This window comes from Bufo bufo, chromosome 2, assembly GCF_905171765.1.
Source record: "Bufo bufo chromosome 2, aBufBuf1.1, whole genome shotgun sequence".
Classification (NCBI taxonomy): Eukaryota; Metazoa; Chordata; class Amphibia; order Anura; family Bufonidae; genus Bufo; species Bufo bufo.
The window spans coordinates 517,473,952-517,501,398 of record NC_053390.1 but is presented as its reverse complement, the minus strand read 5'-3'; the positions used below and the strand labels follow the sequence as shown (position 1 = coordinate 517,501,398).

At 41.0% G+C, this 27,447-nt stretch overlaps 1 protein-coding gene across 3 annotated transcripts in view; it reads right to left on the bottom strand.

The window, feature by feature from the left end:
• The window catches only part of SH2D4A (SH2 domain containing 4A), a 141,984-nt gene that overhangs the window by 23,605 nt on the left and 90,932 nt on the right, over positions 1–27,447 (bottom strand). For 2 of the 3 annotated variants that reach the window (XM_040417901.1, XM_040417900.1), the window contains 3 exons: positions 20,747–20,836; positions 5,876–6,011; positions 2,057–2,261 (listed from right to left, as the gene is read on the bottom strand). In XM_040417901.1, coding sequence (XP_040273835.1) covers positions 2,057–2,261; positions 5,876–6,011; positions 20,747–20,836 — 431 coding nt within the window. The remainder of the gene's footprint in view (positions 1–2,056; positions 2,262–5,875; positions 6,012–20,746; positions 20,837–27,447) is intronic. The other variant, XM_040417902.1, reaches the window with a different exon arrangement.

Sequence of the window (27,447 nt, the reverse complement as noted above, 5' to 3'; positions counted from 1 at the left end):
GCTAAAACTAAAAACAAACTAAAAACTACTTCCAAAAATATTCAGCTTTGATATTAATGAGTTTTTTGGGTTCATTGAGAACATGGTTGTTGTTCAATAATAAAATGAATCCTCAAAAATACAACTTGCCTAATAATTCTGCACTCCCTGTATAACTTGTGTTTTAGACTAATTCATCTTCAATAATTACCTAATATAATGAAAATTTCACATATTTACTGTTCAGTAGTTATAAAAGTAGTTTTCTTCCTTTGCTACCCACTGTGTTTCCTCTTATATTACCATGACATCGACCTGTAGTTCTCAGCCTTTGTCAGGTCGAGCATGCTCAGTGTGTTGCTATCAGTTCTCTAACTAAATGTCTTGTGAAACAAAGGGAGTGTTAGTGTGCTGGTGATTACTGAGTAGAGGTGGCGTGGCCGGACTGTATATCAGGCAGCCAATCAATGAACATCAACACTCACAGCAGGAAAGCTAGGGATTGTGGGGATTGTAGTTTTGTGAGGGAAGATCAGGCGCCATGATACTCTCAGTGTGTTGCAGGCTCACACAGGAGCTAGACAAATGGATTGAAGGTAAATTGAATCCATTGGTCATTGCAGCTCTGGTTATATGTATAGGAATAGGTTCTGGTTGGGTCACAGCTTGCAGCCATAATGCAGTTTTTCAAAAACTAAGTTACTTTACCGGAATACCCCTTTAATAATGAATAGCACTAACTGCATGTATGTGCTGTTCCCGGCACTGGCCAACCTCATTAAAGGGGTTGTTCAGAATTCTATAAATATGGTTGATTTTCTCAATAACCAAACCACACTTGTCTGGGGTTGTGTCTGATATTTCAGCACAGCTCCAGCCGAGTGACCAGGGCTGACCTTCAATACCATACACAACCTGTATACAGGTGTGGTGCTGTTTTCGAAAGAAAGCAGCCATGTTTTTCTAATCCTGGACAACCTTTTAATAGGACAGACATTAACTATTATCAGAGGTGGGAGAAAAAAATTAGCGCCCTTAGGGTGCACCTTGTCATCTTTTTGTTGCACTGTAATGACAATACATGAATAGTTATGATTATGAAGTGAATCCTGTCTATGTTTCTTGATTTCCTCTGGAAAATAAAAACTAGTCTGGTTGGTTTTTATGAGCCACAATGCCTGGTTTTGTTTCCATTTTTGATAAATCTAGTCTATCCTCGTTTTAGTCCATTCTCTGATTCTCATCATCACCACTTATTAAATGTTCAACAATATATCACTCATTACACAACATTGCAGATTAGTTATGAAAATGAGCACATACAATTAAACGTCGACCATAGAAACTAATAAGCAAGTGGCAGCGAAATCTGCATGACATTTGTGTCCCATTGTTTTCAACGGGAATCTGCCTTGCTGTTCATATGACAGATGATGTCCCTTCATGATGCTGATTCCACATGGGGACTGCGGCAGGTTAAACAAATGAGATAATACCTGTTAAATGGGGCTAATCTGCGATCTTTTAATCCCTTGTCCCATTCATTGTATAGATCTATTAGGGTGAATGAGATTCTGATGCACTCCCTGCTGAGCTGTACATTGTGCACAGTTTAGCAGGAAGCTTACCATGACAGACCTGGGAAGCTTCAGCAGCACCCAGGCTGTCATAGTAACTGATTGGAGCCCCACACTTTCACTGCAGGAACTGCGGGAGCCGCTTCCCTCTGCCTTACCTCACAGATGCCGCGATCGCTGTTGAATGTGGCATCTGTGGGGTTAAATGAATGGTTTTAGCATCATTCCCGATCCTGGTCATTGCAGCCTAACGCCTGCTGTATTATACAACCGGCACCCACTATTTATGGAGTGGGCTTACATCAGCAGCCCGCTTCATACAAGCCCTTAGCCACTATGACATACGGGTAGGTCACGGTGGCTGAAGGAGTTAATACTTGCCTCAATATAGTAATTGAAATAAAGATGTTCTTCACAACATAAGACTTTTTATGGAATACATACTTAAGACTTTAAGATGAATGTTACAATGGAATAAGTATTTATTTGGTATATATTACCTGTTTATTCCGGAGTTGCTATCTATTGTTTTAGCTGGTCTTGGTTTTGGTGGTAGAGGGGGGCGTTTTATTTCACCCCCAAAATTTTTGGCTTTTTCTGCAACAGTGCCTCTTTCAATGGCCTGCATTGACAATCTCTTGTAATCATCTCGAGCCTGCTTAGCCATAGATCGCCTCCTCTCGTCAGCTGCCTTTGACTTTCTCACTAAAAAGAAAGAAATAAAACAGCATAGGTGTTTACTACATGGTCGCGTTGTCACCACCAGTATGCTATATGTGAAAAATCATGAAACATAATTGTGTAGATTTTCTTGTATTGCAAGAATGAAACCAAAGCAAACATTTTACATTAATTTTCCAGTGAAGAATGGATCTCATAAACTATGTAGGTAGAGAATAACATCATATAACATGTCTCATGATTCCCTAAGAGGATAACGTGGTTTGGACACTAACTAAAGACATGTGCTTCCACCTTTCATATATCACATTACTATACTAGTTATGGCTGCAGACATCTTTTGATCCTAGTTCTAGCTTTTTTTGGTACAAGATGTTATCTGAAGGAGAACAAACAAGCAAATTGACCTACTGGGTGGAATCTGTGAACCCATTCTTCACACAGCACAAACACATGGCTGGCAGCACCCAAGAAAATGGTAACTATAGTAGTTGTCCTTCAGTCACCCTTGGCAGATAGAGGAACTATGAGAGAACATTGGCAACACTACAATGAATATTTGCAGATTGTTCTAAGTAGATATTTGAGGAAATAATTGTAGAAAGTATTGACTAGTCAGAAGTAGGAAGGACACCATTCATCCTTATAGCATGTCGGTCATCATACTGTCATATGTCTCTCCTGTTAAATTAGGGTTTCTCAGTTTTGCTTATACATTTTGGACCCCTAGTTTTATGACTGTGTTATCTCTATTAGTGCCCATAACACATCACGGCTATTGATTTATTGGTTTATTTTTTTATTGATAGAAAACCAAAACGGTTTAAACATTTACCATTCCATTCCAGTTATATGTCCAGTCTATGTGCCAAGAGGGAAAATATGATTATGGCTATATATGTGATTCCACATTGTGGTGCACAATCCATAATTGCATTGCTGTTCCAGCCTGGATGAGATACTTGGCATACAATATGCCACTTTTTGTTTATGACTTGAGATCTCCAAATAAATAAACACTGCCATACAGTGCCTTGGAAAAGTATTCACCCCCTTGACTTTTTTCGTATTTTGTTACATTACAGCCTTAAGTTCAATGTTTTGTTAATCTGAATTTTATATAATGGATCAGAACACAATCGTCTAAGTTGGTGAAGTGAAATGAGAAAGATATATAAATAAAACTATTGTTCAGAAATAGAAAACAGAAAACTGGCATGTGCGTATGTATTCACCCCTTTGTTAGGAAGCCCATAAAAAGCTCTGGTGCAACCAATTACCTTCAGAAGTCATATAATTAGTGAAATGATGTCCACCTGTGTGTAATCTAAGTGTCTCATGATCTGTCATTACATATACACACCTTTTTTGAAAGGCCCCAGAGGCTGCAACACCTAAGCAAGAGGCATCACTAACCAAACACTGCCATGAAGACCAAGGAACTCTCCAAACAAGTAAGGGACAATGTTGTTGAGAAGTACAAGTCAGGGTTAGGTTATAAAAAAATATCCAAATCTCTGATTATCCCCAAGAGCACCATCAAATCTATTATAACCAAATGGAAAGAACATGGCACAACAGCAAACCTGCCAATAGACGGTCGCCCACCAAAACTCACGGACCGGGTAAGGAGGGCATTAATCCGAGAGGCAGCACAGCGACCTAAGGTAACCCTGGAGGAACTGCAGAGTTCCACAGCAGAGACTGGGGTATCTGTACATAGGACGACAATAAGCCATACGTTCCATAGAGTTGGGCTTTATGGCAGAGTGGCCAGAAGAAAGCCATTACTTTCAGCTAAAAACAAAACTGCACATTGTGAGTTTGCGAAAAGGCATGTGGGAGACTCCCAAAATGTATGGAGGAAGGTGCTCTGGTCTGATGAGACTAAAATTTAACTTTTCATCCATCAAAGAAAACGCTATGTCTGGTGCAAACCCAACACATCACATAACCCAAAGACCATCATCCCCACATTGAAACATGGTGGTGGAAGCATCATGCTGTGGGGATGTTTTTCCAGCAGCCGGGACTGAGAAACTGGTCAGAGTTGAGGGAAAGATGGATGGTGATAAATACAGGGATATTCTTGAGCAAAATCTGTCCCACTCTGTGCGTGATCTGAGGCTAGGACGGAGGTTCCCCCTCCAGCAGGACAATGATCCCAAACACACTGCTAAAGCAACACTTGAGTGGTTTAAGGGGAAGCATGCAAATGTGTTGGAATGGCCTAGTCCAACCCCATATCTCAATCCAATAGAAAATCTGTGGTCAGACTTAAAGATTGCTGTTCACAAACACGAACCATCCAACTTGAATGAGCTGGACCAGTTTTGCAAGGAGAAATGGGCGAAAATCTCAGTTCTAAGATGTGGCAAGCTCAAAGAGACTTATCGAAAGTGAGTTGGAGCTCTAAATGCCGCAAAAGGTGGCTCTACAAAGTATTGACTTTAGGGGGTGAATAGTTATGCACATTGACTTTTTCTGTTATTTTGTCCTATTTGTTGTTTGCTTCACAAAAAAAAAAAAAAAACATCTTTAAAGTTGTGGGCATATTCTGTAAATTAAATTAAGCAAGTCCTCAAACAATCCATGTTAATTCCAGGTTGTGAGGCACCAAAACACAAAAAAAGTCAAGGGGGGTGAATACTTTTGCAAGGCACTGTATACTGCCATCGGAAAATATCGAAGTATGCATGTCCACACTGAAATGCATGTTGGCTGTATATTGTACAGGAATTGCATGAGGCCTAAGACTTACAGCATCACACACAAATGTGGGCCTTATTTATCTTATAATTTCACCAGTTTTCTGGTATGAAAAATTCACAAACTGAATGTTTGCAACTATTTCAACACCACGTGTGCAAAAATGTTTCCACCAGATGTGCTTATCTGCCGCCTTCTCTACTTTCCCTAAAATGTATCTTCTTTTACATGATCAGCCTATCCTGATGATAGGTGATCACCAGTTAAATCCTGAACAATCACTTTAAAGTGTAACTGTCATTCTTTTTTTTTTATTTGTGTAATGTGTAGGGGCAGTGATACTGACCATTTTTGCAATATACTTTATTTACTGAAATCGTACATTTCTATTAGAAAAATTGCTCTAAAGTGACCCATTTTGCGCCTTAGCAATGCTCCTCTGTCTTCTGTTTACATAACACAGTCAGTGTAGGTCTCCACTGTTATGTAAACAGAAGACAGAGGAGCGTTGCTAAGGCTCAAAATGGGCCACTTTAGAGTTATTTTTTTAATACAAAATTAATGATTTCAGCAATTAAAGTACATTACAAAAATCAAAAAATGAATGGCAGTTACACTTTGAGGACAATGCAATATCACAATATGATAGCAAAACCATTGACAGGCTGCAATCCACATCACAACCACTGGGTGGCCACACAGTGAAATATAGCAGACACATCTCTGACATAGTATGCCAAAATATTTTTGAAAGCTCATCATCTTCTGCCATTATCCATTTATGTCCGCAGTATATACCCTACATTCAGTCTTTATATTTTACTTTTTATATGCATTTTTTTTCTATTAAGTAATTTTGCAAATATCATCGATGGACAGTTATTTCAATTACATACAATTAAAAAATATATAATATAAACAAATCATACAAGTTTCTTGCCATTCAGAATCCTCCTTTTCCAGTTTTTGCTTGACTTCTTGAGCTTCTTTCCAATTCATGTAAATTTCCTGAGTCCTTTCTTCTAATTTTTCTTTTTCTTGAGGCCCCAATATAACAGTTTTTTTCTGAAATAAGGAATAATTAGAGGAACTATTAGACAGTGTAGAAGTAAAAGGAACATACATTTTAGCTTGATCCTACAGTGATGTTCTAAAAATTATAACAGGTCCTTTGCCTTCAGCAAATAGTACATATAAAATATAATGAACGTTAATGGGTGTCATATAGGCAAGAATTAGAGATGAGCAAATTTCTTGTAATTTGTTTTGGGTCTGACCTGAATTAATTGGTTGTCTGATTTGACTCAGGTAGTGTATGAATAAATTTGACTCAAAATGAAAGTGTGGATATGCCCCGAAAAGTCGTGTATGAAGCTACATTCACACGACCGCACGTGTTTTGCGGTCCGCAAATTGCGTATCCGCAAGAAAAAATGGATGACATCCGTATGCCATCCTTTTTTTTGCTGATCCATTGTAACAATGCCTAAGACATCGTTCACACAAACGTTTTGTGTTTTGGGGTCCGCAAATTGCGGATCCGCAAAACACGGATGGCGTCCGTGTGTGTTCCGCAATTTGCAGAACAGCGCGGACAGCCATTAATATAACTGCCTATTCTTGTCTGCAAAACGGACAAGAATAGGAAAGGTTATATTTTTTTTGCAGACCACGGAACGGAGCAACGGATCCGGAAAGCACACGGAGTGCTGTCCGCATCTTTTGCGGCAAATACTGCGGCTCGGATGCGGACCAAAACAACGGTCGTGTGCATGAGGCCTAAAATGGACAAGAATAGGATATGTTCTATTTTTTTTAAGGGGCTACGGAACGGACATACTGATGAATTTTTTGAAATGAATGGGTCCGCATCCTATCCGCAAAAAAAAGGAACGGACACGGAAACAAAATACGTTTGTGTGCATGTAGCCTGACACTGAGGTCTCATAGGACTGTATCCAACCTCTTTTAAGTTAACATGAAGACAACATTAGTAATGACAAAGTGACAGTGATACATATGACTACAGGCAAATAGATGGTATCAGGTGGCAACAAATAACCTGTTTAAAAACACACTGCACTTTGAGATTTTTTATACTGTAAAAAATAAAAACAGTCCAAAAATAAATCCTTTTGGAGGCAAATGCCTGACTGTGTCTATACAAGCAGTGGCATTGGAAGAACAAAACTTTAGTTCTAAGCAAAGTTTTGAATAAAAGGTCCAAAAATTATCCCCTTTTGGGGAGTAACAACATCTTTGCCATCACCTTAAATAATACACATCAGCAGGAGCAGCAATGCAGTATAGAACCTGAAGAACAAGCCAGTTGATGTGCAGCTGTGTAGGGGTAGTAGTAATGGCAGCAGGGACAGTAGTAGCTGCAGCAGCAGCAGTATATTATGGATCCTAATGAACAAGGCAGGAGAGGTGCTGCTATGTAGGGGTAGTAGTAATGGCAGCAGGGACAGTAGTAGCTGCAGCAGCAGCAGTATATTATGGATCCTAATGAACAAGGCAGGAAAGGTGCTGCTATGTAGGGGTAGTAGTAATGGCAGCAGGGACAGTAGTAGCTGCAGCAGCAGCAGTATATTATGGATCCTAATGAACAAGGCAGGAGAGGTGCTGCTATGTAGGGGTAGTAGTAATGGCAGCAGGGACAGTAGTAGCTGCAGCAGCAGCAGTATATTATGGATCCTAATGAACAAGGCAGGAGAGGTGCTGCTATGTAGGGGTAGTAGTAATGGCAGCAGGGACAGTAGTAGCTGCAGCAGCAGCAGTATATTATGGACCCTAATGAACAAGGCAGGAAAGGTGCTGCTATGTAGGGGTAGTAGTAATGGCAGCAGGGACAGTAGTAGCTGCAGCAGCAGCAGTATATTATGGACCCTAATGAACAAGGCAGGAAAGGTGCTGCTATGTAGGGGTAGTAGTAGTGACAGAATGAGCAGCAGCAGAAGTACAATATAGGACATGATGGACAGGCAGACAGCGGCATTGGCATTATAGAGTCGGTGATAAATAGCCAGTCCCCACTATCAACAATGGCAGATCTATTCATCGACCTCAGCCAGAGGTGTGTGAAAATCTTCAAAGATCCATACCCGATTAATTTTCACAAATGCAATGTTTTTCACACTCTTGGAGGACAATTTTACCTGCTTCGGTGTAACAATGCCTCCTGCCATGCTGATTACCCTCTCTGACTGTACCCTAGAGGCTGGACAAGACAGTACACTGATGGCAAACTGGGCTAGTTCCTGCCACTGCTCCAATCTCTTACTTATTATCTTCCCTAAAACTGTACCTCTCTGACGTTAAACTAGCTGTATTGTGTGTCTAACGATAAGCTTTCTTTGCCAGACCTCCTGTCATATCAAGGAACATGTTTAACCACCTCCGGACCGCCTAACGCAGGATCGCGTTCCGGAGGTGGCAGCGCTGCGCACAGTCACGCATATACGCGTCATCTCGCGAGACGCGAGATTTCCTGTGAACGCGCGCACACAGGCGCGCGCGCTCACAGGAACGGAAGGTAAGAGAGTTGATCTCCAGCCTGCCAGCGGCGATCGTTCGCTGGCAGGCTGGAGATGTGTTTTTTTTAACCCCTAACAGGTATATTAGACGCTGTTTTGATAACAGCGTCTAATATACCTGCTACCTGGTCCTCTGGTGGTCCCCTTTGTTTGGATCGACCACCAGAGGACACAGGTAGCTCAGTAAAGTAGCACCAAGCACCACTACACTACACTACACCCCCCCCCATCACTTATTAACCCCTTATTAGCCCCTGATCACCCCTAATCACCCCTGATCACCCCATATAGACTCCCTGATCACCCCCCTGTCATTGATTACCCCCCTGTCATTGATCAACCCCCTGTAAAGCTCCATTCAGACGTCCGCATGATTTTTACGGATCCACTGATAGATGGATCGGATCCGCAAAACGCATCCGGACGTCTGAATGAAGCCTTACAGGGGCATGATCAATGACTGTGGTGATCACCCCATATAGACTCCCTGATCACCCCCCTGTCATTGATTACCCCCCTGTCATTGATTACCCCCCTGTAAAGCTCCATTCAGATGTCCGCATGATTTTTACGGATGCACTGATACATGGATCGGATCCGCAAAACGCATCCGGTCGTCTGAATGAAGCCTTACAGGGGCATGATCAATGACTGTGGTGATCACCCCCCTGTCATTGATTACCCCCCTGTAAAGCTCCATTCAGATGTCCGCATGATTTTTACGGATGCACTGATAGATGGATCGGATCCGCAAAACGCATCCGGACGTCTGAATGAAGCCTTACAGGGGCATGATCAATGACTGTGGTGATCACCCCATATAGACTCCCTGATCACCCCCCTGTCATTGATTACCCCCCTGTCATTGATTACCCCCCTGTAAAGCTCCATTCAGATGTCCGCATGATTTTTACGGATGCACTGATAGATGGATCCGATCCGCAAAACGCATCCGGACGTCTGAATGAAGCCTTACAGGGGCATGATCAATGACTGTGGTGATCACCCCATATAGACTCCCTGATCACCCCCCTGTAAAGCTCCATTCAGATGTCCGCATGATTTTTACGGATGCACTGATACATGGATCGGATCCGCAAAACGCATCCGGTCGTCTGAATGAAGCCTTACAGGGGCATGATCAATGACTGTGGTGATCACCCCCCTGTCATTGATTACCCCCCTGTAAAGCTCCATTCAGATGTCCGCATGATTTTTACGGATGCACTGATAGATGGATCCGATCCGCAAAACGCATCCGGACGTCTGAATGAAGCCTTACAGGGGCATGATCAATGACTGTGGTGATCACCCCATATAGACTCCCTGATCACCCCCCTGTCATTGATCACCCCCCTGTCATTGATTACCCCCCTGTAAAGCTCCATTCAGATGTCCGCATGATTTTTACGGATGCACTGATAGATGGATCGGATCCGCAAAACGCATCCGGACGTCTGAATGAAGCCTTACAGGGGCATGATCAATGACTGTGGTGATCACCCCATATAGACTCCCTGATCACCCCCCTGTCATTGATCACCCCCCTGTCATTGATTACCCCCCTGTAAAGCTCCATTCAGATGTCCGCATGATTTTTACGGATGCACTGATAGATGGATCGGATCCGCAAAACGCATCCGGACGTCTGAATGAAGCCTTACACGGGCGTGATCAATGACTGTGGTTATCACCCCATATAGACTCCCTGATCACCCCCCTGTCATTGATCACCCCCCTGTCATTGATCACCCCCCTGTCATTTATCACCCCCCTGTCATTTAGCACCCCTCTGTAAGGCTCCATTCAGATATTTTTTTGGCCCAAGTTAGCAGAATTTTTTTTTTTTTTTCTTACAAAGTCTCATATTCCACTAACTTGTGTCAAAAAATAAAATCTCACATGAACTCACCATACCCCTCACGGAATCCAAATGCGTAAAATTTTTTAGACATTTATATTCCAGACTTCTTCTCACGCTTTAGGGCCCCTAGAATGCCAGGGCAGTATAAATACCCCACATGTGACCCCATTTCGGAAAGAAGACACCCCCAGGTATTCCGTGAGGGGCATATTGAGTCCATGAAAGATTGAAATTTTTGTCCCAAGTTAGCGGAACGGGAGACTTTGTGAGAAAAAAATTAAAAATATCAATTTCCGCTAACTTGTGCCAAAAAAAAAAAATTTCTATGAACTCGCCATGCCCCTCATTGAATACCTTGGGGTGTCTTCTTTCCAAAATGGGGTCACATGTGGGGTATTTATACTGCCCTGGCATTCTAGGGGCCCCAAAGCGTGAGAAGAAGTCTGGTATCCAAATGTCTAAAAATGCCCTCCTAAAAGGAATTTGGGCACCTTTGCGCATCTAGGCTGCAAAAAAGTGTCACACATCTGGTATCGCCGTACTCAGGAGAAGTTGGGGAATGTGTTTTGGGGTGTCATTTTACATATACCCATGCTGGGTGAGAGAAATATCTTGGTCAAATGCCAACTTTGTATAAAAAAATGGGAAAAGTTGTCTTTTGCCAAGATATTTCTCTCACCCAGCATGGGTATATGTAAAATGACACCCCAAAACACATTCCCCAACTTCTCCTGAATACGGCGATACCACATGTGTGACACTTTTTTGCAGCCTAGGTGGGCAAAGGGGCCCATATTCCAAAGAGCACCTTTAGGATTTCACAGGTCATTTACCTACTTACCACACATTAGGGCCCCTGGAAAATGCCAGGGCAGTATAACTACCCCACAAGTGACCCCATTTTGGAAAGAAGACACCCCAAGGTATTCCGTGAGGGGCATGGCGAGTTCCTAGAATTTTTTATTTTTTGTCACAAGTTAGTGGAAAATGCTTATTTTTTTTTTTTTTTTTTTTTTCATACAAAGTCTCATATTCCACTAACTTGTGACAAAAAATAAAAACTTCCATGAACTCACTTTGCCCATCAGCGAATACCTTGGGGTCTCTTCTTTCCAAAATGGGGTCACTTGTGGGGTAGTTATACTGCCCTGGCATTCTAGGGGCCCAAATGTGTGGTAAGGAGTTTGAAATCAAATTCTGTAAAAAATGACCTGTGAAATCCGAAAGGTGCTCTTTTGAATATGGGCCCCTTTGCCCACCTCGGCTGCAAAAAAGTGTCACACATCTGGTATCTCCGTAATCGGGAGAAGTTGGGGAATGTGTTTTGGGGTGTCATTTTACATATACCCATGCTGGGTGAGAGAAATATCTTGGCAAAAGACAACTTTTCCCATTTTTTTATACAAAGTTGGCATTTGACCAAGATATTTATCTCACCCAGCATGGGTATATGTAAAAAGACACCCCAAAACACATTCCTCAACTTCTCCTGAATACAGAGATACCAGATGTGTGACACTTTTTTGCAGCCTAGGTGGGCAAAGGGGCCCACATTCCAAAGAGCACCTTTCGGATTTCACAGGTCATTTACCTACTTACCACACATTTGGGCCCCTAGAATGCCAGGGCAGTATAACTACCCCACAAGTGACCCCATTTTGGAAAGAAGAGACCCCAAGGTATTCGCTGATGGGCATAGTGAGTTCATGGAAGTTTTTATTTTTTGTCACAAGTTTGTGGAATATGAGACTTTGTATGAAAAAAAAAAAAAAAAAAAAAATCATCATTTTCCACTAACTTGTGACAAAAAATAAAAAATTCTAGGAACTCGCCATGCCCCTCACGGAATACCTTGGGGTGTCTTCTTTCCAAAATGGGGTCACTTGTGGGGTAGTTATACTGCCCTGGTATTCTAGGGGCCCAAATGTGTGGTAAGGAGTTTGAAATCAAATTCAGGAAAAAATGAGGAGTGAAATCCGAAAGGTGCTCTTTGGAATATGGGCCCCTTTGCCCACCTAGGCTGCAAAAAAGTGTCACACATCTGGTATCCCCGTACTCAGGAGAAGTTGAGGAATGTGTTTTGGGGTGTCTTTTTACATATACCCATGCTGGGTGAGATAAATATCTTGGTCAAATGACAACTTTGTATAAAAAAATGGGAAAAGTTGTCTTTTGCCAAGATATTTCTCTCACCCAGCATGGGTATATATAAAATGACACCCCAAAACACATTCCCCACCTTCTCCTGAGTACGGAGATACCAGATGTGTGACACTTTTTTGCAGCCTAGGTGGGCAAAGGGGCCCATATTCCAAAGAGCACCTTTCGGATTTCACAGGTCATTTTTTACAGAATTTGATTTCAAACTCCTTACCACACATTTGGGCCCCTAGAATGCCAGGGCAGTATAACTACCCCACAAGTGACCCCATTTTGGAAAGAAGAGACCCCAAGGTATTCGCTGATGGGCATAGTGAGTTCATAGAAGTTTTTATTTTTTGTCACAAGTTAGTGGAATATGAGACTTTGTAAGGAAAAAAAAAAAAAAAAAAAATCATCATTTTCCGCTAACTTGTGACAAAAAATAAAAAGTTCTATGAACTCACTATGCCCATCAGCGAATACCTTAGGGTGTGTACTTTCAGAAATGGGGTCATTTGTGGGGTGTTTGTACTGTCTGGGCATTGTAGAACCTCAGGAAACATGACAGGTGCTCAGAAAGTCAGAGCTGCTTCAAAAAGCGGAAATTCACATTTTTGTACCATAGTTTGTAAACGCTATAACTTTTACCCAAACCATTTTTTTTTTACCCAAACATTTTTTTTTTATCAAAGACATGTAGAACTATAAATTTAGAGCAAAATTTCTATATGGATGTCGTTTTTTTTGCAAAATTTTACAACTGAAAGTGAAAAATGTCATTTTTTTGCAAAAAAATCGTTAAATTTCGATTAATAACAAAAAAAGTAAAAATGTCAGCAGCAATGAAATACCACCAAATGAAAGCTCTATTAGTGAGAAGAAAAGGAGGTAAAATTCATTTGGGTGGTAAGTTGCATGACCGAGCAATAAACGGTGAAAGTAGTGTAGGTCAGAAGTGTAAAAAGTGGCCTGGTCTTTCAGGGTGTTTAAGCACTGGGGGCTGAGGTGGTTAAAATACACATGGCTTCCCTGGCCATCCCTCCTGATTAGCTGGAGCTGACTGCAAGGCATTATCGGCCAGCATGCCAGTTAGGGCGCCACCTGGAGTCATGTTATCCTCTTAATTTATCTGCCCTTCTATGCTGCTTTCTGATCTGTAAAATGGGCGATGCCATTTTGAACGACTTGTCCAAATCGAATTGCATAATTTTCGGTTTCACTGGAACTCAGAAGTTTCAGGAAATTGATGACAAATTTGATTAGTTTAGAATTGGTTCCCTCATCTCTTATAATAATTGAAAACAGACAGTCTAATATCTTATCAACCTTGTAAGTACACAGCCTAAGTATGTCTATTACACAGAGATTAATGGTTTATTCAACTCCTATAATGACTCCCCTAATACCCGGGCCCCTCATATAGGCTATATGACACGGTTGCTGGGGAGCGGGGTAAGTATAATCTATATGAGGGGCCCCGGAACTGGGGGGGTCATTATAGGGGTTGGAGAATGACCTATAGCTGCGCATCTCTTTCATTCACAATCACATACAGAATAGAGACATGATCAAGAGGCCAGCATGGCATGGTCCTGTAACATGTTGGTAATTCTTGCATCTAATAAAGTTATTGGAACTTATATATATTTATAAATACCAGTGGAAATGTGGATATCAGACATAACTGTATACCCCTCCACACTTCATACTTTCATATTTTGATAAGTATTTTGCATCTGTACTGTATTTTTAAGCCAGAACAGGGAATGGAGAATAAATAGAGAAAATATGCTGAAGAAAAATTAGCACATTTTACATATTATGGAACTATTCCTGGCATATACAGATATAAACAGGGTTGGAGTGGCCCACCAGAGTACCCGAGGATTCTCTGGTGGGCCTAAGCTCTGACAGTGATAGACCTGTAGTAAAACAGGGCCCTTATAGTCCTCCTATATACACAGAGGGTGGGCTCTCAGAATCAGATGACTATGAGGAACTTAGAGGCAGGCTTCTCAGCCTGCCTCTTAGCTCACTATCCCAGCCCCTAACTCCCTATGTACCTTCTCTGCCTGTGTCCGTGTTTATCTTACTTGCTACCAGCACTGACAAATGTCAGCTATGTACATTTCTCTCTTCCCTCGGTTTTCTGGCAGTCCTGTTCTATGTTATTTCTACTCTGTTCCTGTAAACCTATTGTCAGCCCCAAATGCTGTCAGTCTGGTTTTCCCTCTCTCTTCTCTGATATTGAGCATATGGAAGAGAGAGAAGAGCAGGACTGCCAGTACTTAGCACTGACAGTAGGTATACAGAAACAAGGTAGACTTACTGTCAGCGCTAAGTGCTGGCAGTTCCATACTTTTCTCTACTATGCACTCAGTAACTAACAGAATTGCCAGAAGTCAGTACTGGCGGCAAGTCAGATAAGCAGGGACACAAGCAGAGTGGGTACATATAAGAAGCCAGGTGCTAGGGTAGTGAGCTAAGAGGCAGGCTGAGAAGCCAGTCTCTGTATGTTCCACATAGTTATCTTCAGCATTCAGTAGAAAACCAAAGATGGACTGTTGACACCCTGTCGTCTAGCAAAAACAAGTACCTTTTCCTAATAAAGTATATTACAAAAATGCTTCATGTCCCTGTCCCTACACAATATTAAAACTAAACTGAAATCCTGTTTACCTATAAACTGTATTGGATGAGCTGAAGTTCTGGCCATGGGAACAACAAGAACAAAAAATAAATCCAATATAAAGTCATACAATTCAAAGGCTTTATTTCAAAATCTTAAAATCCATCTTTACAACTGTTATATTGGATGCAGGATACATCGTTCATAAAGGGAATCTGTCACCAGTTTTATGCTACCCTAACTCCTAATGGTTCCAGTGTATGCCAGTGAGTCCTCATATTCATAAGCTTCCAGCTCTCCCCACCCCCTGCCATTTCCGTTCTGCAAAAAAATAGAACATATTCTTGTCCGCAATTGCATCTTTTATGAGAGTGCCGGCGATGTGCGGTCCGCAGAATGCGAAACGCACATTGCCGGCAGTGATGGCCAGTTCGCATTGTTCACCCGCGGTTTGCCATCTTTTCTCACAGGTCCGGGGAGGCACAGGTAAGCCCTTACCTGTGGCTGCACCGCGAGCCAGTCTGAAAACAAGTGCGGTCAGCGGGAGCAGGCAGTTCCGAGAACAGCCACCGGGGGCCTTCATCGGGCTGTTCTCAGAACTGCCTGCTCCCGCTGACCGCACTTGTTTTCAGACCGGCTCGCGCACAGGCACAGGTAAGGGCTTACCTGTGCCTCGCCGGACTTGTGAAAAAAGATGGCAGCCCGCATATGTTCGCGGGCGAACAATGCGAACTGGCCATCACTGATTGCCGGTGTCCGTGTTTTGCGGAATCTTCAATTTGCGGATCTGCAAAACGCATATGGATGTGTGAATGAACCCTTAATGGAAGTTTTTCCATACTGCAATTAGCATCAGGTGTGTGTCAAGTGGAGGGTGCTCATGAATATGACGACTCATTGGCATGCACTAGAGCTGCTAGGATTTAGGAATTAGGGCAGCATAAAACTTGGTAAATAAAACAATGTTATTTATAAGCTTATTTATTATGTTTTATAAGCTTTTTATCTATTTTTTTCCTACACATTTCAGAATATCTCCTAAGAGTGAGGGCACATTATATAAATGAATAAAAGTAAAATTAAATTCTAATATACATTGTATAAGATCTATAACAGAAACTAGGGGTCCTTAAGTGGGACATTTTCTAAAAACATAGGGGGAAGGAGGAAATTTATACAAATACTGTCTAATAGACATTGTAAGCTTAGGCAGGCAGTCTTAAAGAGCATCTGTCGATAAGATGAAGTTTATTAAACCAGGCATATAGCCTTGTAGGGTTTATCATGCTGAGTAAAATGATATATTTATTTTCTTTCTAGGTTGATTAATTGGGGAGATATATAAATTTTTAGACATATTTCTGCAAATTCACTAGTTGGAGCAACAAGGGGCACAACACTCCTCTGCTTTGGTCACTCCCTCCTCTCCTTTGATTGACAGAGCTAGACATGCGTATTCTAGAGCCTGCATTCTGGCTGATGGAGTCAGCACTTGCGTTGGTCACATAGTGGTATGACTGAAGCCACCAGTGCTTCTACTCCCAGGGGGGCTGATGAAGTCACAGTGGAGGAACGCTGGGAGGATCGTGAGGGGAGTATGTTCTCCTCCCACTACAGTCCTCTCTCCCCTGTATCCATACTCTGCTGGGAAAAATGTGACGGGACTCACATGTTTGTGACTGGATATTAGCAAAATCATGCATTTCCAATGGAATGAATGATTTTGCTAACACACACTGACACCAATTACTCAGTATCCCTCTGGACCACAAATTACCATTTTATTAAAATAGTTATACCACTATGTCACCAATGCAACAACTTCATCATCCACAGCGCATGCTCTAGAACACAGGGCCAGACAAGATGTCTAGCCCTGTCAATCAATTGGGAGAGAGGCATGACCAGAGCACAGGGATGTTGTGCTAGCGACACCCATAGCAATACAGTACGCCCCTTGTTGCTCCAACTAGTTAATTTGCAGAAATATGAATAAAAATTAATATAGCTCTGCAACTATTCAGTCTAGAAAGAAAGGAAATCTATCATTTTACTCGGGATGATCAACCCTACCTTGTTGCTCCAACTAGTTAATTTGCATACATTTAAAAATGTATATATGTTTGTGACTATTCAGCTTAGAGACTAAATAAATATAGAGTTTTATTCAGTATGATCAACCCTACCAGGCAATATGTCTGGTTTAATAGGATTGATCAGGCTGACAGATGCTCTTTAAAGTACACCAGATTTATCACTGTGATATTGGCTGATATATCTACTGTCTAGTCTAAATCTATACCACCTACGGTATTTGTTGGATTAGTGTACGCAAGAAAAATGCAACTAATTATTAGTTAATTTGTGGTGAATTTAATACAATATATTGTGTATTAAATATGCCATATTTAATGCAGAATCAGGAAATGTAGGTTTCCTACTGATTGAAAAACACAGATTGTATGTATTTAGCTGATATACTACAATCTGAATCCCTGTATAAACTAGAAAATACACAAATCTGTGCAACATATCTACTGGGTCAGATCTGCAATTTAACCCTTTCAGGACACAGCTGTTAAATCCTTCCAACAGGCAGGACTTAACAGGTGTTTTGCTATGGCCCAGACCCCTGGATCTCACACCTGTAACTCCAGAATGTGCCCCTTTTGTCCCTTTTGCTGAAGCAGCTGTCTAAGATAGGAATATCCATTTAAAAAGAATCACAAAATCTTGCAGAACAAATATTTATTGTGTTGCTATGCTATTTTATGTACTGTAAGGAAAACCTAAAATCTAAGTGGGTCATTTATTAAACAGAAATATGCCTATATTAGGTGGATTTCTGGTGCAGATTGTGGCGCAAAGGTCCTTTGCTCCTCAATCTGCAACTTTTCCCCGCTCACGCAAGGTCTAAAAAAGTGGGTGTGGGATGGGCTGGGAAAGGGGACGGCCAGCAGGCCCACCTCATTTACCATTTTCTATACCTGTTTTAGGCATAGAAAATAGTCTAAATGTAAGACAGCATGGAAGCTGTCTTAAATTTAGAAGGGGTGGTGGATCTGCGTCACCTTTACATAACTGTAGGGGATCCACCGCCAGTGCCTAAAAACGCCGGTCTTAATAAATGTACCCCTAAGTGTATGGCACAGAGGCAGCCCATGAGAATCAGGGCCTAGCTCAGGATAGCCCTATCTCTTTCTCTATGAACTCGCATAGGGCTCCCTCAGTATACAATCATTAGAAATAAAGTTAGGGCGGAAACAGCCAGTGGGCATTGCTGCACTTATCTCCCAATTTGGAAGGCATAGGGAATGACAACAATGCTGCTCTATGTCCCGGGAGGGTTTGATGGCATGAACTAGTAACACCTCTGCCACAACTCATCCTGTTTTGCCTTTAGACACCTGAAGTTTCCCACTTCCGCATGTGAGATCTTTGGCCTAAGTGTAAAACTAAATGACATGGCTTTGAATTTCATATTTGTGCACTTTTCTTAATAACATTCAGTGTTTTCCTGCAGTTGTATGTCAGATTCCCGAAATCAGTCCTGAATACATATTTTTAGCAGCAATTAAATAGAAATTAAGGCTTTCTCTTGCCAAAAAGAATACTTGTTTCCTTGACGGAAATATGGTTAAAACACAATTAGTAACACAATTATAAGTACAATCCTATATGAATTTAAGGAGGATGGTTGGAAATACAGGTACACGTACATGTCCAATGTATTCTCTCATTTTTGCAAATTTTATATATTTACAGTAGGTATGATCCCATAACAACTTTAAACGGCTTTGCAAAAGTTCAAACTCATTTGATTGACTGCTAATGGAGACACCATTCTATGTTTTCATACAATGATCCCTATACTATATATAGCATATGGTTGAATAATGAGCAGTAGGTGAACTTGAACATGTCTAACTAAGAGATACGGTAAGTAAAAAGGAAATACTATAAGGGCGGAAAAGATGAACCATGTGGTCTTTTTCTGCTAACAGTCTTCTATGTTTCCAGTGTGAAAGCAAGAATAAATTGCACTTTAAGAAGATTAGTATTTCTTGAAAAGTAGTAACAGGAAATCCTTATCCTCCACTTATTTATTTCCTAGAATCTGCATGGATGGATAATGATGATGCAATATTGGGGAGATTATGAATTTCAGAAGTCTTAAAGGGGGAGTGAGGTAGGACAGGCCCCATGGGATTAGAATTACATAACCATTTTTTTTTAGGATTATAATCTGGTTTTCCCCACTATTAAAAGGGATAACCTATCCACAGGATATGGGCTAAATGTCGAGTTGGCAACCTCAGTCATATGCACAGACATCACTCCATATAACTCCTTCACAATGAAGTTGTCTATGTTAAGAGGAATGGGTTCATTTCCAGTGATTGGTGGCGGTCCATGTAGTTTGGTGCTACCACTTGAAAATGTACAATTTATCCTAGAAAATAAATATTAATAGTTGAACATCCATTTAGGCAGAATGTACAGTACAGACCAAAAGTTTGGACACACCTTCTCATTCAAAGAGTTTTCTTTATTTTCATGACTATGAAGGCATCAAAACTATGAATTAACACATGTGGAATTATATACATAACAAACAAGTGTGAAACAACTGAAAATATGTCATATTCTACGTTCTTCAAAGTAGCCACCTTTTGCTTTGATTACTGCTTTGCCCACTCTTGGCATTCTCTTGATGAGCTTCAAGAGGTAGTCCCCTGAAATGGTCTTCCAACAGTCTTGAAGGAGTTCCCAGAGATGCTTAGCACTTGTTGGCCCTTTTGCCTTCACTCTTCGGTCCAGCTCACCCCAAACCATCTCGATTGGGTTCAGGTCCGGTGACTGTAGAGGCCAGGTCATCTGGCGCAGCACCCCATCACTCTCCTTCATGGTCAAATAGCCCTTACTTTCAAAGTTTTCCCAATTTTTCGGCTGACTGACTGACCTTCATTTCTTAAAGTAATGATGGCCACTCGTTTTTCTTTACTTAGCTGCTTTTTTCTTGCCATAATACAAATTCGAACAGTCTATTCAGTAGGACTATCAGCTGTGTATCCACCTGACTTCTCCTCAACGCAACTGATGGTCCCAACCCCATTTATAAGGCAATAAATCCCACTTATTAAACCTGACAGGGCACACCTGTGAAGTGAAAACCATTTCAGGGGGACTACCTCTTGAAGCTCATCAAGAGAATGCCAAGAGTGTGCAAAGCAGTAATCCAAGCAAAAGGTGGCTACTTTGAAGAACCTAGAATATGACATATTTTCAGTTGTTTCACACTTGTTTGTTATGTATATAATTCCACATGTGTTAATTCATAGTTTTGATGCCTTCAGTGTGAATCTACAATTTTCATAGTCATGAAAATAAAGAAAACTCTTTGAATGAGAAGGTGTGTCCAAACTTTTGGTCTGTACTGTATATGAGCCAAAAAAAATTAGATTTTCCATAGCATTTGGAAAATGGTAAATTTATTGCTACTGCATTATGACCACTTGTTAAATACTGTATATTCAACATATACCAATTATCAGCATTCAATCTTTTACATGGCTACATTTTATGTTGACATGAATTTCATAAGGCTTGACAGGGAAAATGGTCTTACCTGCTGCACCCCACACTTTTTAGAGTGTCTTGTATTAGATTCTAGCAGTATATCTTGAATAGTTCTTGTTTTTGGTGTTTCTGTGATGGACTAGAAATGTAATCAAAATCCATATATTACTTACCTTGGTATTCATCACCACACCAAACAACACATGCAGACAAAGTAACCCGCAACCAGTGAGAGAGACCAGAAAAAGCAACCCAAGAGTCCCAGATGCCACACTCCAAGTTATTAAAGTAATACCAGTTAAATTAATAATGTAATCAGACTGCGTAATGAAATTCATAATTCTTTCAGTCCATACTTTTCTAAGTAAACTTTATTCTCTACTACCTTATGCAAAGCACAATTCTAGGATGTTAAAAAGGTTAAAAAGGTTTTTAAGAAACTGTTTGCAATAATATATTATTATGTAATTTGAAATAGCTGTTTATTCAAGTATTTGATATTTTTGTTTAGGTTCAACCTTTCTGAAATCAAGGACAAAGCTGGAAGCAGAGGTTGCTATAAAGGGAGACATTCTTATGTGATATAATGGCAATAGAACACTGTTTACAAAGACATGGACTATCGTAACACTGTTACAATAAAACACAGCCCATTACTGAATATATTGTCTATTGGAACATCTTCAAAATAGAATATAGCTTAAAATGAAGACACAGGCCATTGTGACATCATCTTAATACAACATAGCTTATAAATGAGGATATAGAACATTGTAACCTCATCACAGTAAAACATGGCTATAAATGAAGATCCAGACTTTTTTAACACACTACAACACATATATACATAGAGGAAGATTGTCTTATGGTGCATTTATACCAACAGATTACCTGACCAATTTCTGTCCAATCAGACCAATAGCTGGTGTGTATAACAAAAGATCTGTGTGTGTAATTGGCCATCTGACTAATGATTGGTCAGAAAATCTGTCAGATAGTCTGTTGGTAAATGCACCCTAAAAGACAAGCTGTCTTTGTTACCCATGGAAACCAACTTAGACAATATCATAAATCTTCTGTGACATCATCAAAATTATAAATATAGTATAAATCTAGGTCAAGCTTATTGTGACATCATCAACTTAGAACAGCATAATAACAAAGACAACCACCTTTATGGATGGCACCATCAACATTCAATACAGCTCTGCATGAAGACACAAGCCATTATGGCATAGTACAAATATGACTACCTCATAGGAATAAACATATACACTAATGGTATATCTCTGCAATAGAATAAAACATCGGGACAAAGACAAAGACCATTGTAACTAGATCACCATAGAACACAGCCTAAAAATGAATAGACCGTCTGTTATTAAACCATCAAGCCTGCCCTGCTCCTCTTGAGTGACGTCCGAGTTAGCAGCATCGCTGACGAAAATCCCGCGCCTGCGCTGTCCACTTCTGTATTCGGCGCAGGCGCAGTGAGTGAAGGACGCACTCCTGGAGAGCGTCATACAATCACTGCGCCTGCGCCGAATTCAGAAGTAGACGGCACAGGCGCAGGATTTCGTCAGCGATGCTGCGAACTTGGATGTCACTCAAGAGGAGCGGGGCGGGCTAGACAGAGGACCTGGGCGGGATAAAGGGTGAGTGGACCCAGCCTCTAGGTGCTGAATCAACGCCCACATAGCAACTAGAGGCTCATTAGCATATTGTAAAAGTGTGTATTTTAGGAGAACGGCCGCAGGGACAAATGTAAAAAACACACTGTTATGTACTGCTGACATTAGCACATCGCTAATGTCAGTCAGCTACATAACAGAAATTCTGATGGTAGAAACCCTTTAACACAAAGACAGCAATAATAAATAACATGACACTGACACATAGCTATGGTTAAAGGCATGGTTGACATTGTTAAAAACAGCCTGTTTGAAAACACTGTGCCATCAAATTTATACTTTTTTTTAACCACTTGATTACCGGAATGTTTATTCCCCTTCCTTACCAGGCTAATTTTTCAGGCGTCTAACTGCAAATAACTGATTTATTTGGTATTATTTTTTCACGGGTCACCTTAGACCTTTGTACCATTAGAATCAGATAATAGATATAATATTTTAAAAAAATACTGCCAAAATTATGAAAAATTTTTTTTTTCCTTTCTTATCAATTTTTTTCTAACTATTACCAAAAATTTCAAGACAAAGTATTTCTAAAACCACTATCATACACTTGTACCCTGAAAATGGACACTATTTATGTAATTTACCTACTGGCTGGGCCTGCTGCATGACTTCAAAAGACTGGAGCGCATTTTGGATTTTGGCGGCCTATTTTTCTATTGCTGGTTCTATGGCACCATACTGCCAGAAAAATCTTGTACAGCGCCAAAACGCCCCTTCAAACTGACTTTTTTATGTTATTCCCCAAAGGTATTCTTCTTGGGGAAAAATTGACATTTTAAAGAGGGCCTTTCACCACTCCAGTTGGGGGTGTATACCTGCACATACTCACTCTATCCAGTGCTGCCATTTTCAGACTGTGCAGGTACATCCCCCCTCCCCCAACTGGTTACCACGTGCTGTACCCTTACTGCATACTGCTAGCAATTCATTCATAACTTCTAGTACAAATAATAAAGGAACGGCACAACATAGAGTCATAAGAATTGATGTTCCAGAATTGTTATTATATGGGGAATGCAAGTAGTGTTTGGTCCTCTTTTGAGGTTTTTTTAATTATTTTTTTTTATAAATGAAAAAAAATATATACGTGCGTTTATATATTTTATGCAGAAAAGAAACCTTCTATACAAAATATTAGCTAAAACAAATACCTAGATTTTCAAAATAAAACTAATTATGTATGTTTGCATATTTTACACTTGTGTATATTTTTACATATGCAATTATATTATTGCTAAAGCTAATAAATATATATACCGTATTTTTCGCCCTATAAGACGCACCGGCCCATAAGACGCACCTAGGTTTTTAAGGAGGAAAATAAGAAAAAAAATATTTTAAAACCAAAAGGTGTGCTTTTGGTGGGCTCTAAACTAATGGTAGCCTGTGGATGGCACTGTTATGGGGGTCTGTGGCTGACACTGTTATGGGGGTCTGTGGCTGACACTGTTATGAGCGTCTGTGGATGGCACTGTTATGGGGGTCTGTGGATGGCACTGTTATGGGGGTCTGTGGCTGACACTGTTATGGGGGTCTGTGGATGGCACTGTTATGGGGGTCTGTGGCTGACACTGTTATGGGGGTCTGTGGCTGACACTGTTATGGGGGTCTGTGGCTGACACTGTTATGGGGGCGTCTGTGGATGGTACTGTTATGGGGGCATTTGTGGATGGCATGACACTGCTATGGGGGGGATCTGTGGATGACAGATAACTAGCATCTTATGCTATTTGTCATCCACAGATCCCCCCCATAACAGTGTCAGCCACTGTGAATGACCCCCAATACAGGGGGTGGGGGCTGGCATCTACACTAGTTTTTTAATGGCAGCGGGGGGCCAGTGCAGTCATTGTATTCTATTGCACCGGGCCCCGCTCACTATACTAATCCTATCTACGGTAACTGCAGGCAATGTTTAATTATAGAATATGTTCGATCCAGCAGCCTGTACTTACGACGGCAGGAGGCTGGGCGGGCGGGCACTGGCAGCGTAACTCACTACGTCTCACCTGCTTCATTCATAAAGTGGGCGGAGCAGGCACTTGACGTAGGAAGTTACGCTGCCAGTGCCCGCCCACCCGCCCAGCCTCCTGCCGTCATAAGTACAGGCTGCTGGATCGAACATATTCTATAGTTAAATATTGCCTGTAGTTACCGTAGATACGATTAGTCCAATGAGCGGGGCCTGGTGCAATAGAATACAGTGACTGCACCGGGTCCCACTGCCATTACAAAACTAGATGCCGGCCCCCAGCCCCTCCTCCCTCCCCACTGATACACCGCCGGCCGCGCTGTGCAGCATGCGGTCGGCGGTGTATCAGTGTAAACAGCAGCATTTGCCCCATAAGGCGCACTGCCATTTTCCTCCCACTTTTTTTTTTTTGGGGGGGGGGGGGGTGCGTCTTATAGGGCAAAAAATACAGGTAAATATAATAAAATAAAAAAATTATTTTATGAATGATAAAGGGGTGGGATGTTTGTAGCATGCTATATTATTGCTAATACTAGTTACTATTGCTATAGCTTTTTAATTTTAAATTTTCTGTATTCCTTTTTTAAATTTATTTTTTATTAATTTATTTTTTTACTTTTTTTTTTTTTAAGTGAATTAACCCCTTCCTGCCACAGTCAAGGCAGGAAGATGTTAATATACATGTGTTCGATGTGCAGTAGCACAGGCTGCTTGCAGATCACAATGTAATCGTACGATTTTATATGTCGGGTTACAGATAGGAGCCTACAGCCACGATGTATAAAGTCGTGCTGCAGTGGGCAAGTGGTTAAATAAAAAAAAAGTTCCAAAAATGTTACTTCATTGGGTGCACATGGTTGTGTCTGAGAAAACAGTGGTTTGTTATGGCTTCTTATAAACAAGCAGTCCAAAAATTATGCCTTAACAAGGGGAAGGTGCACACATGACCATATCATAAGAAGCAGTGGCTTGTTCTGAACACAGGAACAATAGGATGCCCCCTGGGTAGTACCTAAATATACACACTATTGATGCAGTAAAATATACTTATTTAAGTTTTTTGCACATATAAATGGTAAAAAAAATTGTAACAGGTTTTTCAGAAAAAAACTAACAAAAAACAAAAAAAACAATAGGGCACAATAGGACATCTCCTGGGTGAAACCAAACTATATACAGTACACTGTTTACAACATAGGTCTGCAGACTGACTCAAACTGTCCCCTGTGCTTCCTTGCTACATATGTTCTGGGAGTGCCCTGAACTGGGTGCCGACTGGGGGGAGTACTGGGGATCATTTCTAAAATAACCCAGATACAAATACCAACAGACCCTAGGGTCTGTATATTAGGTCTCTTAAATTTACCGGGTATAGATGATAAACTATCCCTGTCTATTCAAAGATTGCTTTTAGGCCTCTTTCACAAGGGCGTTACGGATTGGGGCCGAATAGGATGCGGGTGCGTGGCGGGGAAATCGTGCGAATGAGCACACAATTTCAGTCAGTTTTGACTGCGATTGCGTTGCGTGGTTCAGTTTTTTCTGCGCGAGTGCAATGCGTTTTGCACGAGCGTGAGAAAAAACTGATGTGGTACCCAGACCCGAACTTCTTCAATGAAGTTCGTGTTTGGGTTAGTTGTAGTGTAGATTTTATTATTTTCCCTTATAACATGGTTATAAGGGAAAATAATAGCATTCTTTAATACAGAATGCTTAGTAGAAGGTCAATTGAGGGTTAAAAAATAAAAAAAATATTAACTCACCTCCTCCATAGCTGCTGGTCTCTGCTCTTTCTTCAGGACCTGTGGTGATGTCACTGAGCTCATCACATGGTCCAATCACATGTGATTGGACCATGTGATGTGACATCACCACAGGTCTTTTAGCCGGCAGCTCATGATTAAAGAAGTAAGAAGAGATCGGCAACTACGCGATCAAGAGGAGGAGGTGAGTTAGTTTTAGTTGGTTGGTTTTATTTTTAATCCCTCAATCCACATTTTACTAAGCATGCTGTATTCAGAATGCTATTATTTTCCCTTATAACAATGTTATAAGGGAAAATAATAAAGATCGGGTCCGCATCCCGATCATCTCCTAGCAACCATGCTTAAAAATCGCACCGCATCCGCACTTGCTTGCGGATGCTTGCGATTTTCACGCAGCCCCATTTACTTCTATGGGGCCTGCGTTACGTGAAAAACGCACAAAATAGAGCATGCTGCGATTTTCACGCAATGCACAAGTGATGCGTGAAATCACCACTCATGTGCACAGCCCCATAGAAATGAATGGGTCCAGATTCAGTGCGGGTGCAATGCGTTCACCTCACGGAAATCTCGCCCATGTGAAAGAGTGTTGATAGCCAAACATTGGACACAGAGAAACCCGTCTGAACAGTGTACTAAGATTTGAAAGAGGGATCTACCTGAAAAGAAGGTGCCCTGCTAAATTTATGGCAATATGGCAGGGATGGTTTACGATCCCTGGATTGGTGTCTGCTGAGCTGATGAGGGATTGTGTGAGGGGAGAGATGTCCATGTTGGGGCAAGTGACCTGATTCCTTGGTGCTCCTCCATTGATCTTGGCCTGATGCAATTGACACACCTGATTGCATATTTCTTCTACGTCCTAGCATAAAGCTTACTCTTGCAGTGCAATGTTCCATGACAAGCATGTTGTGAGTGTCTTTGTCTATTTTTGAACAAGATATGACATAGTCGTCTCTCTGCAGAATTAATATTATTGTTTGGGGGGGGGGGAGGTGGTTTTGTTTTTGTATTTGCACTGACTTATGTAACCTACTCCTTATTACTGTAAAAAAAAAATGTATATGAAAAATATGTTTGATTAAATATACAGTACACACTGTATGCATTGAAATATACAGTATCTCACAAAAATGAGTACACCCCTCAAATTTTTGTAAATATTTTATTATATCTTTTCAGGGGACACCACTGAAGATATGACACTTTGAAACAATGTAAAGTAGTCAGTGTCCATTTTGTACAACAGTGTAAATTTGGTGTGCCCTTAAAATAACTCAATACAAAGCCATTAATGTCTAAACTGCTGGCAAAA